Raw genomic sequence first — 14,454 nt, 5'->3', positions numbered from 1 at the left:
TGCCTGCGTCACCCCAAATTTCTGACTATCCGTCAAAGGAACGCAAGCCCACAAAGCTGTGATTGGTCCGCTAACCACGTCCTTTCTGAGTCTCGCATTTCCACTGTTTTTAAAAGAAGAAACACAAACAATGGATCCCGTTGAAGAACGTTTGGCTGAATATGAGCATTCATATAACCCGTCTGACGGAGTATAAGGACACGCAGATGAGGTGAATTCCTGGAGGGAGATATCGGTGAACATTTGTGTGCACGTCGACTCTAAACGGCCATTGCGCCACCTGCTGTTCTAGCGTATGGAAAACGCACGGGAACTATAAACCGAAACGAGTCCGTCGACGTGGCCAGCCACAGTTGTAGTTGCAGAAGTATAATTCAGCTTTAGGTTTAAACGCTCACGCATCAAAAGTCTGTGAGTCCGTAAGGGTGGAGATTGGGATTGGGCCTCTCTCTCAAGGCGCATTTGATTGGTCAATACGTGTGGCGTCATCTCTGCCTGCGCTGAGCAGAGGGGGGAGGGGCGGGACTTACACACACAGCACATGAACAGGAGGCGAGTCACGAGAGAGAAAGAGAGAAACTGACTGTAAAGGTAAAACAAAAGTTGATAAAATGAGTGTCAACACTCAACACTAGAGTCTGGAGACTAAAATCTCAGATCGAGTCACCTCAGAAGAGAGAATCTTCTCCAAAACAGGGCAGATATTTACGGAGAGAAGAAACAGGATGAGCCCCTCAAAGCTGAGGCACTTGGGCTTTCTCAATGTAAATTTGTTAAGTATTAAAAAGCTAAAAGTTTAAAATATTTAAAAGTTAGTTAAGTTCATTTGTAAATTGTTTTTTTTTTTACACTTTCTTATTATTTTTTTCACTCTGTAGAGTGTATAAATAAGTGTATTTATATAATAAACATTTTTACATTAGTAATTCATATTGCGCATAGTTTTACATTATTGTTGGTAATAAATTCATTTAAGCACCAAACAATCTGAAGAGCCATTTGGGAGCCGAAAGAGCCGGCTCTTTTTAGTGGTTTTTGCCATGCGTGTGAAATTAGCCTTGTTTTTGCGAGAGTACCAACATTGTCACACAGACTGCTTTGAAAGATACAAGTTTATTCTCATTTTGGTGTACATGAGCAATATTTTCGATGCTCTTAATCATCTCAATCGTCAGGTGCAGGGCGGTGGAGTCAACATCATCGAAGTGGAAGAAAACCCAAAGGCGTTTAAAAAGAAAGCTACCTTTATGGAAACAACGAACAAATGCATACCCATGTTTTGAAGAAATCAAATTTATTTTTCCAATTACGAAGGGTTCGGTGAATGCACTAAAGAAGCGTGCAGGGTTCAGTACCTCTAATAAGGTTAAGAACCACTGCCTTACGCCGTGTTCACGCCAAAACACTTGCGAATATTCGCAATGCTTTTTCACCTGATTTTACTCGTTCAACACGACGTGGTTAATTCGCTTTTTCGCAACCAGTTGCGATTTAATAATATAATTGTGCAGTGCCTATACACACACACACACAGTTTGGAGTAATGTATGATATATGTATTTCGATATATAGCAGAGATCATGAACATAACCAAACACAGCAGCTTACCTCCACCTCAGCAGAGGGTACAAAACACAGACAACTTGGAGGTCGTTCATTATCACACCTTGAAGCTGATTTATTTATTTCTTAAACATGTTAAGCCATCCATTGCCGTGCCGGCAACAGGTTCACACCATATAAGGAGTGGTGTACCGCATTGACATCATATGTTTCGTCAAAAGAAAAATGTTTATCCTATTTTCCCCTTACAAAAGAAGAGACCGACCAGTTGGAAAGAGCAAACCGTAACGAATGACGAAGACTCCGGCGTTGAGGCCACCGGCTGTAGAAGCACTGGACCTCGAGGAAGACATCCCAACATTTATCACAGTCCAACTCTCCGTCGACTCCTTCCTGCTGTCCCACCTTCCTCTTGTGTGACTGCAATGTTCTTCAGTCCAATGCTCTTCCAGACGTACGGGCCTTACAGAGAGCCTTTGAGCCGTATTCATCACCTCCGCCTTCTCCGTGCAATTGGTTGAGTAACACACTGGAAATGACGAAGAATAAAATAACAGAAACCCTATACATACATACAGTCATACAATACAAGTACAAACATTATGAAAAATGTGTTTGTCTTCTTATTTTTGTACAAAATGTAAGGGGGCGCTTCAGCAACAAGGAGTTCACTTCTCCTCCTCTTGGATATGAGGTTTTTGATATTTACGCTGGATGTTGACCATAACCGTGTTATTGTTTCGACAACACTTCTATGATACCGGAGGACATTAGAAACATCTGGGACGGGACTGATGCACAACATTAACAAACGCAAACAAACAAGTCAGTGATTCACAAATCAAACAGAAGATATTATAGTTTCGTATGATCTTACTTACAATATTCCCCCCCATGCACTACACAATAGTCTTGAATTTTCATATATTACATATATGCTACATTCTCTTATTTCTTATTTCACTGATATAAAGGCAAACATATCTCGATGCAAAGTGTTAGCTGCTCTGCTTTTCTTTACACTTAAATTAGTATTATAGATTGAAATCTGACAATTCAAACAGTATGACTTAGCTCATAGCAAACATAAATGTAGCTCATAAACTGATTTTACGTAAACTCTTATTTCCTCTGATAGCAAGAATAGCAATTTCAATGTTTGTTTTTTATCAACAATCACAATGTATATATACATCACCAGAACTAAAGCAAGCTCAATTTTAACATTCTGATTTTCCAAATGTTTCCGTATTGCACACACATTAAATACACGTAAAAATACAGAACTAATTTTTGGGAGAGGGTTACAGTAGTAGATTTTCAAACATCTCTATTTTATATTTAAAATGCATACCAAAACATCTTAAAAAACAAAACAAAAAAATGCCAATATGCTCGTTTCATAATGTCCAAATACAGTGTGCAGCCACCCGGTGGTGGGTTTCGAATGATGTCCATTAATAAAATGCCATAACAGTAAAATGTATTAATAATACTTGTATCCTGCAACGTCATGTCCCTATAGAAGGGTCAAGGGTCGGGGGAGGGGGGGTTGGCTAGTTGGCTGCCCTACTAGAGATTCAATTTTTTTGATCACGTCGATATTCCATTAACTGCAAACAAGGAAAAAGAGAGAGAGAAAGAGAGAGAGAGCATACATGTGAATGCGTACTGACCGGGGACACGAGAGAAATATTAATAGACACTTTTTCACGAATGATAATAGGATAAGTAGCAGGAAGTACTGGTGTAATGAATAGCATCAAAAGGCCCAGGAACAATACCGGAACGGCTGCCGTCTTACTGGTATTGCTCACTGGGAATTTCCCATCCACACCCATTGTCCACCCACACATGTGGGTGGACCACTCATGGTCATTCTTGTTGCACCTGTTGAGGCGGAACATCCTTTATGAACCTTTAGGATTTCTCTTTGTATAACTGCGCCCAACATTTTCCAGGGCAGGACGTTGAGATGAGCTGTGGAACGACCTGCCTGGGTGTGCTCAACGGAAGAGGAACACTTCCTCCGTGCATGTGAGTGGGAAGTCGTGAGCATGCAGATGGAAAAACGAGACTTGGAGTAAAACTGCAAGAATGTGTCCGAGTTCACAAACGGAGGTTTTGATATTGGTTTTGCTGTTAAAAGCGGCCTCCGTTTCCTTAAACTCATCAAGCATTTCTCCTCAATTGATATAAAAATGGTAAATCTTAAGGATGAAGTATTCCTTTCCAAGCTGGAAAGCATAATCTCGTTGACCTTTCTAGTTGAACGTCTCAAGTCTGTGGCACCTTTGACCACTAATTGATGGATGTTTCAGTGTACTGACCACAACCTGGACTATACCTGCTAAACTCCAACCCGGTGGAGACCTTGACCCACTAAAAGGTCAAATATAGCTGCTGTTTAGGTCCTCTCCCTTCGAGCCTCCTCCTGAGTGCGTCGTACTCACTGGGAGGGGATGCTGGGCGAGCCCGAGCGGTGGAAGTGGATGTTCTGCCACTTGCCGTCGCGGCGGTGCCACACGCGGGTCTCCTCGGACTGCATGGTGCGGGGCATGCCGCTGGTATCCATGTACTGGGTCAGTCGAATGTAGGCGATACACGCGGCGTTTTCCCCGATGAGGTGCACATGTGGATTCAAGAGGATGGTGTGCACGGGCTTGTTCCCTTTGGACAGGGCTGCAAGGGAGACAAAATGGCTGATTACAGGGATTCAGTGCCCTCTGAGCAACACACAGTCAACGCATGTATGGATTGCATCCAGTCACTCGGGTTCGGGAAAGTCGAATGCTGCATGATTGTTCAAAAACTAAATGCTGGATCTTGCTGTTGAGGAATCTTAACTCAGTGTGTGAAATACTTTACTGGGCCCCAATTTTGTGGACACAGTAACTAAAGTAAAGTCCATGACTTTGTCGATTTGTGAGCTAGAATATGTTAACTGTGACTTGTGACAGAGGTGAACACACAAGGTGATCTAGTGTGTCAGTGTGCTGTGTGGATTCTGTCGCAAAGGCACCGTTGTTGAGGTCGGGTGTGTAGTTGTGTGGTGGCGTTAGTGACCTTATTGCCAACTACATTAGCATTGGCAATGTGTGTGCAAAAAGCCTCGTTGGTCACCTCGGCTTCCATCCATGAAACTTTGAGGGCCTTTATCGCGTACTGAGTCTAAGCCCCCCCCCCCTCCTCCAATTGCCACCAGGTATTTCTCACACTGTACTCAGCGACATGACAAGAGGAGGAAGTTAAAGTCTCCATATGTTGATGTCGGATAGTGGACAACCACAGGCTCGCCATGTGATTGAGGTTTCTAGGGCATATCTGTTTTTTTCTGAACTATTTTTACCCTGACTGAGGACATTCTGCCATTTATAGCCGTCATTCATTAGTCATTTTAATTTTTTTTGCTCCAAGGTTAGTCCACGCACGGCCATGCCCTTGTGGTGCAGCAGCAAACATGAACTGTAAACCTGTAAATAGGACTAAATATTGATATAGAACAAACTATTTCTCCCACAGCCACTCCCAGCACTTTAAACTCTCTCTTTCATGCAAACGAAAGGGCCAATACCGCTGTCACTACGACAGGGTTCTGCATTAGACTTGTAACCCGCCTGCACAGCTCTTTATGCTACATTGTGGGGGGAAAAACCTCACAGGGGGAGAAAAAAAAGGGAATTTAGTACACATGCTAGCTCCTGTATAGTATAGTGGAACAATATACTTCATTCTGTCGTTATATTTTATTTAAACCTTTATTTAACCAGTAAAGTCCCATTGAGATTAAAAATCTCTTTTTTGAAGGAGACCTGGCCAAAAAACACATAGTTACAGACAGAAAACACAGAACAAGTTAAAGTCAAAACAGTCAATTTAAGAAACGTTTACATTTTAGGGAACCTGCTGCTATTTCTTTCATTCTCGATTTAAAAGCGGTCAGTGGCATCAGTTCTTTGAGCTTTAAAACATTCTGCAACATATTCCATGTTGAGGGCGCAGAGACAAATGCCCTTTTTCCCCATTTTGGTTCTGGCATTCAGGACAGTAAGCATAAAAAAAGTGCTGTGAACACAAAGAGTGTTGTCGGACACTTGTCCGCATGATGAAAACACACAGGTAGCTTGGGAGCAAGCCAAGGATTGCCTTCGAAATAAAAGTGATGGCTTCTGTCATGACTTGATGCGTGCAGTGTCACTGTTTAACCAGAGCGTCACATCGTAGTCAAACGGGAGCTTTTTGTTTCCCCGCGGTGCTTCAGCGCCAACAACGGATGCATTAAATCACGCGGCAAATCATGCAATTGTCCGCAAGCGAGAAAAAAAAACCAACGAAATGAATCTTTTGTTCAAAATCTTCCAGAGCAGCTGGAGAAAACATTAACAAATTGACGTGAAAGACACACTGTCGGGAAAATTTCTAGCCAAATTCCCTTTCTCGCCGTCGTGTTTGGGTGCGGAGCCAGCAGGCCGCACACGAGCAGACACCATGACTAATTCCCTCTGAACTCTGGTGGAGGCTCCACGCTATTATATTTATTTACTTTTTTAAGTTGAGAAGGTTCCAGGCGACACACACACAAAGTCACGAGCGACGGCTTACCGTTCTCAAAGTAAAAGCGGTGGAAGTCGTGTCCTTCCACCAGGTTGCCCAGAGCCTCGGGCTCGAAGGAAGTTAGACCGGGGTCACAAATCTTCCTGTGGGACCAAAAATAAGAGAATACAGAATTAGCAAATGACGTAAAAAGAAAATGTGCTGCTGGTGGTGGAGGAGACTTACGCATAGGACTCAAAGTCTCCGTTGTTGATGGACTCGATCAGCTGCTCGGTGACTTTGATGATCTCCTGTTTGCGGGCTGCGACACAAGATCACACAACATCATGGGCGACGGCAAAAAAAACAAAAAACGGACGTCCGAGTCGGTCGCCGTGGCGGCATTTCAGGCAAAGCGCAAAGATACGGTCGAGTCGGACATCAATTCAGCTTCTAAAGGGTTCTAAAGGGTTCTAGTTCTGCGGGGATTTCGGAGTTCTTAGAAATGGTAGGCGCTCCAGAAAAGGCGTTTCGCGAGATGTTTGTTCTTTCAACATCGGAGAATCGAAACGACAAGAAAGCCTCCCATGACTAATGGTGATATCAGGCAGCAAAATGCAAGACGACACGATTCCTTTCACCCGACAAGAGATCAAAATGAACAAAAAACAACAGATCAATGCAGGTATTTGCTAGAAAAGCTTGTTTCAACTAAGTAATGTTGACAGTTACCTTTATGGTTATTGGTGCAGGCTGGGGGGATATTAGAAACAGAGCACTTAATTTGTGCAACAAGAAGACATGTCAAACAGTGAGCCACAGCCGTACGCTACAACACCGAGTGTGAGTGTGTGTGTGTGTGGACACAAGTCAGCGTTTTACTGTGTTTGGGTACGTCAGAGGGCAAAGAGAGGAGCGAGGAGAGCGTCCGTGTCGACGAGACACGAATACACAGCAGGAGAGCATCGACTTCCAAATACAGAGGAATACATCGAGTGGAGGGAAGCAGAATATTTTTTATCTCACTGGAGAAGGGATGGTCGGACGAACAATATGGAACCATAAACGCTATCAAACACAGGAAGCCGAGGAGATGACGGGAACGCGGGATCGGAGACACTTCACATAGAGAGATCACTTTCCCTTTCAGTGACGACAGTGATGGGGAACAGGAGGGGAACAAAAGCAGCCCCCACTCAACACACACACACACGCACACACACACACACACAGCGGAGGGACTTACTCTGAACTGAGGAGGTGGGAGTCAGTCTGGAGTCAGACATCTGTGAGGAACGGCTCTGAGAGCTCAAGATACCGCTCACTAAGCTGCTCAGACGACGGGCTGTCAGCGGAGGCACGGGGCGGGCGTGTGATTGGGTGGGGGATGTAACACAGATAACACAGATGTGCGAGTGTGTGTGTGTGTGTGTGTGTGTGTGTGTGTGTGTGTGGGCAAAAGGCAGGAGAGGAATTATGGAAAACATTGAGAGAAACCGTGAGAAGGGAAAGAAAACAAGTGTAAAAGAAAAGAAAGAAAATTAATGAGAATAACATGAAGAATTTAGCAAAAAAACTGAAACTGGAAGATAAGGCAGGTGTTTTTGTTTTTAAATCAGACAGATGAGGATGGAAGATGAAACTTGAGGATGCGAGGAAGGGGAGGACAGGAAGAGGACGGGGCGGACTGCTTTGTGACCACAGCGAGGGGCTTCGGAGCGCATTTGAACTGCGTCACGAGAAACAGAGCGAGGAATAAACAGCAGGAGCGAACAGTCCGACCGGGAGCGCTGAGGCCGGCTGCCGAGACCTCGCAGCCACAAGGCGGCCACGCAGGTTTCCTCACCTTTTACGTCCTCGTCCTCGATGGTGGTGTTGGCGCTCTCGATGGACTCCTGACGAAGAACGACAACGGATTTGCATTAGTGAAAGTACACGGGACCGTTTATGCTCGTGATGTCCAACGAGTGTTGAGATAACGCGCTTCAAGTGCTTTTATTATCAATACCTTATTTCCGTCGACAGGGTTGTGGATCACAGTGGTCTGTGGTTCCTGAAGAGAACAAAAGACGGAGAACTTGTGGGAAGAAATAACGATCGAAGGACAGAAAAAGTATGATGGCACAGAAACTATGAAAGGAAATGTATCTGTGTATTTAAGAAATATGTATGTATGTATATGGCTGTTACATTATCTATCTATCCATATAGCCATCCATCGATATATCTATTCATCCATCCATATATCCATCCATCTATCCATTCTTCTATCCATCCGTCTATTCATCTATCCATCCATCCTTCTATCTATCTATCCATATAGCCATCCAAACATCCATCCATATATCTATCATCCATATATTCATCCATCCATCTATCCATCCATCCATCCATATATTTATCTATCCATCCATCCATCTATCCATCCATCCATATATCTATCCATTCTTCTATCCATCCGTCTATCTATCTATCATCCATCCATCCATCCGTCTATCCATCCATCCATCCTTCTATCTATCTCTCCATGCATCCATCTATCAACATTCATAAATCTCTTTGTCTATTTTTCACAATGAATCTGACAAAGTAAACCTCTAATAATCCAATCGCCAGTGTCCACTTTGTGTTTTGTCTCTCCCCGCATGACATCGTTGCTCAATATCTCGTCTCGGTCTGCTTCCCCTCCCCGTCAGCGCTCGCCAGAGCCCCGCCCACCCGGCCAGTCAGACGTCTGGACTTTTGTGGAATCGATCCTGGTGACCGGATCAGTCCTTCTAATCACTTACCCCGATTACACTGGATTATAACATCAGCTGCCTGCATCTGTCTGTGTGTGTGTGTGTGTGTGTTTGTGTGTGTGTAGATGATGACGGAGAGGGAAAGAGAGAGAGAGAGAGAGAGAGATGCCATGTGTTCATGCGTAATCGCCTCGACAGCGAATGGAGAGGAGGGGGGGGGGGGGGGGGACAGAAATCCTTTGACATCAAGCAGAGCAACAGTCATGTGGCCTGATGCAGACAGCCAGTCAGCAGACACCGTGCGCGAGCCAATGAGTGACAGCCAAATCACTTGTGTGGGGGAGGAGGGAGGGGAGGTGGGGGGGTGGGGGGGGGTCATAATGAGCCCAAGGAGGCGACATCCTCTCACTCCAGCCGTGCACGGGCAAAGCAGGCCTGCACAACACAGCCGTGCATCAACCAACACAAGTGGAAGCGTACAGTTCATAACATGAGCAGCATGCACGGTGGAGGGGAGTCAACGGGGGAGGAGGGAGGAGGAGAGGTTGCCCTTGACAACAGATTCAAACCGACACTAGTAGTCAAATCCGTGTGCGTAAAAGGCGTATTGATTCAGCAGCATGGACGACATACAGATCCAGATACTGCCTGAGCTCTGTATGCCTCGTGCGTGCGACGCAAAAAAATCCGGAATGAATTATGAATAGTTTCTTTTTTTTCCCCCACCGGATAATGCATCGCACAAAAAAGCTTCTACACGCCGTGTCGTTCAGGGGGCAGCCGGATGCCGAGCGAGACGTTTCCGTTTTGGCGCCTCCCTCTGTTCTCACCCACCCCGGTTAAGTATTTAAACGACACGCAGAGAGATCAAACAGGAAATGATCTGAGCCGACGTGCAAGGGGTGATGGGGAGCGAGGAGGGGGAGGAGGTATGGAGAGGATGAAGAGGATGAAGGTGCAGGTGTGGGAGAAGTTCTGTGTTCATATACCAGCGCGGGGGCAGGGCCAGTTTCTTTGGGACTGGTCACTGTGTTGGCTTTGTTGTTGACCTGCAGGGGGCAGTGTAAAGGGGACATGACACACGTGCACACTTTTCAGACAGCACATTGGTGCTCTCTCTCTCACACACACACACACACCCAAACACACATATACTCTGGCTGCGGTCCACTCCGAAGAGATCATCTCAGCTCGTGTGATGTAACTGAGATGTTGCACCGCTCCCGGCCCGAGACCTCGCTATGAGCTCTGCGGGGTTTTAAGGCGAGCGCTTAGTCGGGGAGGTAAATGTGTCGAGGAGAGCTTAACTTCAGACGGGAAGCAGGAGAGGTCAGTTAAACTAGGCTGCGCTGAGTGTTCGGGAACAAATGTCACAGAAGCAGCCAGAAGGAAATGATAATACATTTGAATTCGGGAGCCAATTTTGATTGAATTGTAAAGAGCCAGACGTAGCATTTAGCACAAAGGAGGCTGCGAGTCACTACACGACCCATCCGGTCCGATAGCTAGAATAACATTTCTTCAGTGGAAACTTTCTATTGTGGGGATCAAGCTAAGAGATAGCAACCATTCTGGTCACATGACATCTAAAGCTTCTGTCCATCCTGAAGGTTTCTTTTCCTTTTTCCCTGTTAAAGGGGTTGTACCATCTTTATTTGGGGAGTTTTTCCTGATCGGATGTGAGTTCCCGGGGCAGGGATGTCGTGTACAGATTGTAAAAACTTGTATGTGTGGTTTTGGGCTATACAAAATAAAGGTGTGCCTGTCCCTGCGTGATGATGCGGGTGAGGGCACGTTGCGTAATAATCATCCAGAAAGCTTCCCTCAGACGCCTGAAAGTTCCAGCAAACTAATGCTTAAGTAACGAGGCATTTTTTGCTTGTTCCTTCGCGGGTGCAAAGCGACTCACCTTCACGGCGTCCGCCTTCTTGTTGAGCAAACTCTTGGCTGCTGTGGAAGGACAGAAAGAGACAGGACTTCAGCGCCAGTGGGGTTCTCCCAACGGAGTCCCGCCGGCTACGCTAACATGCAAGCAGGCGTATCGGTCGGCCGCGCTTATCTTCAAACTCCAGGTGCACGATCTGAGCGCGGTACCCATAATGCAATGCAAACAGACTCTCGGAGTGGCATCTTTATTTCGGCGAGGCTGTTCCTCCCACCGCACACTGACTGTCATGTGAAGGGGCTGGAGGGTGGGCGGTTGATCGGGTGTGTATTTAGCGAGTGATGAAAGGGGTAATCTACCTATCAGACCCACACAGCATTCTTAAAATGGCATTTGCACACATGCACTTAACAACTACACACACGCACACACACAATCCTGCCACCCGTCATTGTGTTTCTTATGGGATAAAATAATCCAACCACACTGGATTGCATCTCAAAGTGCATGCCGTATCCTCGTCTAAATTGAATTCTTATCTCATTTTTACATTTTTTGCAAGCGTGAGCTTCAAATGTGTGTTTCACCTCGTCCTCATGCATATGCGATTAGCTCTTATAAGAGTGTGGGAGGTCTTATACATCACAACTATTTACCCCACATATTTCCCTGTCATTCCCCCCCAAAAAAGATCTTACCTCACACGGAAACCACAATCCAAACAAAAGAAGGAAAGGAATTTGAAAAAGGAAGAAAATGATGAATAAAAAGAGACACAAATGCACGAATGCCTTTCACAGTAGAATGAAGAGAGAACGCAGGCTAGTAAGAGCGTGACAGAATAAGAGAGGTCAAAAAAAAGGAAGTGCATGCAGAAAGGTATGGCAGAGCACAACGTCGAGGTAAAGTGATAGAGCAACAGCTGGAGAGATAAAGGGAGATGGCTCTGTTTGCTTTTCTTCTGGAGAAAAACAGACCGAAGGCCGTCAAAGATAGGTTCAAAAGGTCGCTATTCGATAGAGAAGTCGAAGATTGATTGCACCTTTTTCTTTGCAGTGCCTCGGATCTGTTTTCCTCAAGACTAGAAGACGTATTTTTCAGAGTAAACCTCACCAAACCACCACCGGCATGGAAGGCCGAGAGGTATTTCAAGCTTTGTTTTTGTTTTTTTTAACATGAATGGTTTTAGTTCAGAAGATATGTTTGAGTGTTCCAGGTCTTGGACACTAAGCCGAGAGAAACATACCTGAGAAGTTTCTTGTGACCAGCAAAGTGGTCAAAATGGCTCCCTGCAGTCACGGGGGAAAAGGAGGGAGAAGTAATGATGATGGAAGGAAGGAAAAGGGAGAAAGGAAGGAAGAGACAGAAATAGGAAGATTGATTAGAAGGTCACGGCGAGTAAGAGGAGCACACGGAAAAGGGCAACTTGAAGGTTTTTAGAGAACAAAGTCATCATTTCCAGCGTGCAAAGTCCAGAGTGAGGGAAGGAGAGATGTCCGGATGGATTGTTCTTGTATAAATAGAACGGTGAAGGATTGACAGACGTCTCACCTTGAGTTTCCTCCTGGCGTTGAATTTCTTCAGGCACTCCACCGTCTCCTGCCTGTGCATCATGGAGGCCACAGTGGACCGTTGCTGCAGGAAGAGGATGAGAGGATTTGAGGATTAAGGGAGAATGGAAACAATGGATGGGAGGAATGTACGTATCAGCGTGCGGATCTTTATTGTCTTCTGTGACTGTAAATGTGTGTTTGTATGTGTGTGTGTGTGCCACATACGCAGATCCAGGGATGTTTGAGGGCCTCGGTGGCAGTGATGCGTTTACTGGGGTTGATGGTCAGCATCTTGTTGATCAGGTCTTTGGCCTCAGGAGTTACAGTGTCCCACTCAGGGGACGGGAACTGTTGGAAAAAAGCAGAAAGAACGTCGAAAAAAACACTGTAAGGGCCAAAATATGGCATCATCAGATGTTCTTTTTTGCTTTTAGCGAGGCAAAAGAGAAGAGAAGTGGAAAATGAAATGTGAAAATGCAGAAAAAAGAGTGTAACAACGCTCTGAGGAAAAGAGAGAACCCTCAATAGAGAGTGTATTTCTATTTTGTCATTTTTGCAACAAATGCGGTTAATGTGTGATTTTCTCTGACAAAGAAGATGAGGTTCCTTTTACAATATGTTCGGGTGATTTATATATTTTTTCCCCCAATTTCCAAATTCAAAGCAGAGGAAGAAATGAGCGCGCCACACTGAACCGACTTCCTGACGTCGAACCTTTTGGATTGGGCATCACACACAGCAAAACCATGGATAATAATGCCCCTTCTTTATGGTTATGTAAGACGGGATTTCATTTTGTGAAGATGTATTTGGTGGATAATCTTCTCTGGTTTTTTATTAAAAATAATTTGAATAATTTATTCATGCTGCGTTCTTTTTTATTAAGACGGAGAGCTACGTAGCATACCACGGTGCTTGTAGCGTTAGCAGTGGTTTAAGGTTGGATTGCTACGACATGTGGTGACAGAATGTGGTGAAAGTGGACCAAGTATTGATGACGAAGGTGTCTATGAGTAGTTTTTAATCAGTAACTACAAGTTTGTCAGTGATTTCCCCAACAACAAATCCTAAATTGTCACTTCGACAAACACATTTCAGGGTTGGGCCTTTCCTACTTTATGTATTATCCAAGTTTGTACTGCGCTTACATCGTAGGCCCCAGCCTTGATTTGTTGGTAGAGGCGGTGCTGGTCCTCGTCCCAGAAGGGAGGGTAGCCCACCAGCAGGATGTATAAAATCACACCTGTAAGGAGGAGGCGTGCTCAGGTCAGCGTGTTGACAGAAAACACCACATGCTCTACATACTAATGGCTGCTGCGATACCAGTGGTTCTCAAACTTTTTCTGTCCCGCCTCACTTTGGAGGAAGCAGAACGTTCGGGCCCCACCGCCCCAACAACACGGGAACAAAACGGTCCAACTCTTTGAGACTCCTCCATCCGTGCTTTTTTAATTAATAGATAAAAGAAATGTAAATCCCTTTCAAGTAAACCAGATTGCTCCATCTGACAAAAACTAATAACATGCATCACCTTTGTTAAAACAATGCAAATAAAGTGATATATGTGCGAAAAATATCTCATATTTGGCAAAAAAGATGACCAAGGAAGTCGGTTGGGTCCCTGTTTTCTCCCCATAGTTTCATGTTGAAGTGTCCTTGAGCAAGGCACTGAAGCCCCAGAGCTTCACAGCAGCACAAAGCTGCTTCATTACTCAGGATGATGAGTGAAATGCAGAGAATAATTCCCCCACTGTGGGATTAATAAAGGACTCTTAAAAAAAAAAAAAAAAAAATTAAAGAATCTGCATCATTCCTCGCGTCCCACCTGTAATACCTCCGCGCCCCACTAGAGGGTCGCGCCCCACAGTTTGAGAACCACTGTACTATACTATTCACTACTATTAAACAACACTTTTTCTGCTTCAGGCTGGAGCTGGAGTGCATCCAGACAGCTGCAGTGGGAGCACTGGTTTTCGGAGGTATTTACCGCAGGCCCACATGTCAACTGGCTTCCCGTACGGGTCTTTCCTCAGGACCTCTGGAGACAAGTAGCCCGGGGTGCCGGCGAAACCTGGAGGAGTGATATGGAGGGAGGGAGGAGATGTGGAATGGTGGGCAGGAGTGGCCGATTCAGTGACGGGGGATGCTTCTCGGCCGACTCAAACTGCGATCGATCGCT

The 14,454-nt window shown here is 45.2% G+C and overlaps 1 protein-coding gene across 5 annotated transcripts in view; it reads right to left on the bottom strand.

Annotated features, from left to right (window-relative positions):
* Positions 1–14,454, bottom strand: part of camk2d2 (calcium/calmodulin-dependent protein kinase (CaM kinase) II delta 2) — a 209,253-nt gene that overhangs the window by 169,485 nt on the left and 25,314 nt on the right. The window contains exons 8-21 of one of the 5 annotated variants that reach the window (XR_011078353.1): positions 14,263–14,346; positions 13,424–13,518; positions 12,501–12,623; positions 12,274–12,357; positions 11,969–12,011; positions 10,747–10,787; positions 9,827–9,886; positions 8,105–8,149; positions 7,943–7,991; positions 6,829–6,849; positions 6,343–6,418; positions 6,166–6,260; positions 4,017–4,245; positions 3,113–3,176 (exon numbers count right to left, since the gene is read on the bottom strand). Coding sequence is in view for 4 of the 5 variants with exons in the window: in XM_068591862.1 (XP_068447963.1) it covers positions 3,173–3,176; positions 4,017–4,245; positions 6,166–6,260; positions 6,343–6,418; positions 6,829–6,849; positions 7,943–7,991; positions 8,105–8,149; positions 9,827–9,886; positions 10,747–10,787; positions 11,969–12,011; positions 12,274–12,357; positions 12,501–12,623; positions 13,424–13,518; positions 14,263–14,346 (1,049 nt within the window). In the remaining variant the exon portion in view is untranslated. Of the gene's footprint in view, positions 1–1,653; positions 3,177–4,016; positions 4,246–6,165; positions 6,261–6,342; positions 6,419–6,828; positions 6,850–7,942; positions 7,992–8,104; positions 8,150–9,826; positions 9,887–10,746; positions 10,788–11,968; positions 12,012–12,273; positions 12,358–12,500; positions 12,624–13,423; positions 13,519–14,262; positions 14,347–14,454 lie in introns of those variants that run through there. The other 4 variants (XM_068591862.1, XM_068591863.1, XM_068591864.1 and 1 more) reach the window with 4 other exon arrangements.

Source organism: Clinocottus analis, unplaced genomic scaffold (genome assembly GCF_023055335.1).
Source record: "Clinocottus analis isolate CAN_PGR_092001 unplaced genomic scaffold, fCliAna1.0.p SCAF_26, whole genome shotgun sequence".
Lineage (NCBI taxonomy): Eukaryota > Metazoa > Chordata > Actinopteri > Perciformes > Cottidae > Clinocottus > Clinocottus analis.
This window is presented reverse-complemented; position numbering and strand designations above follow the sequence as displayed.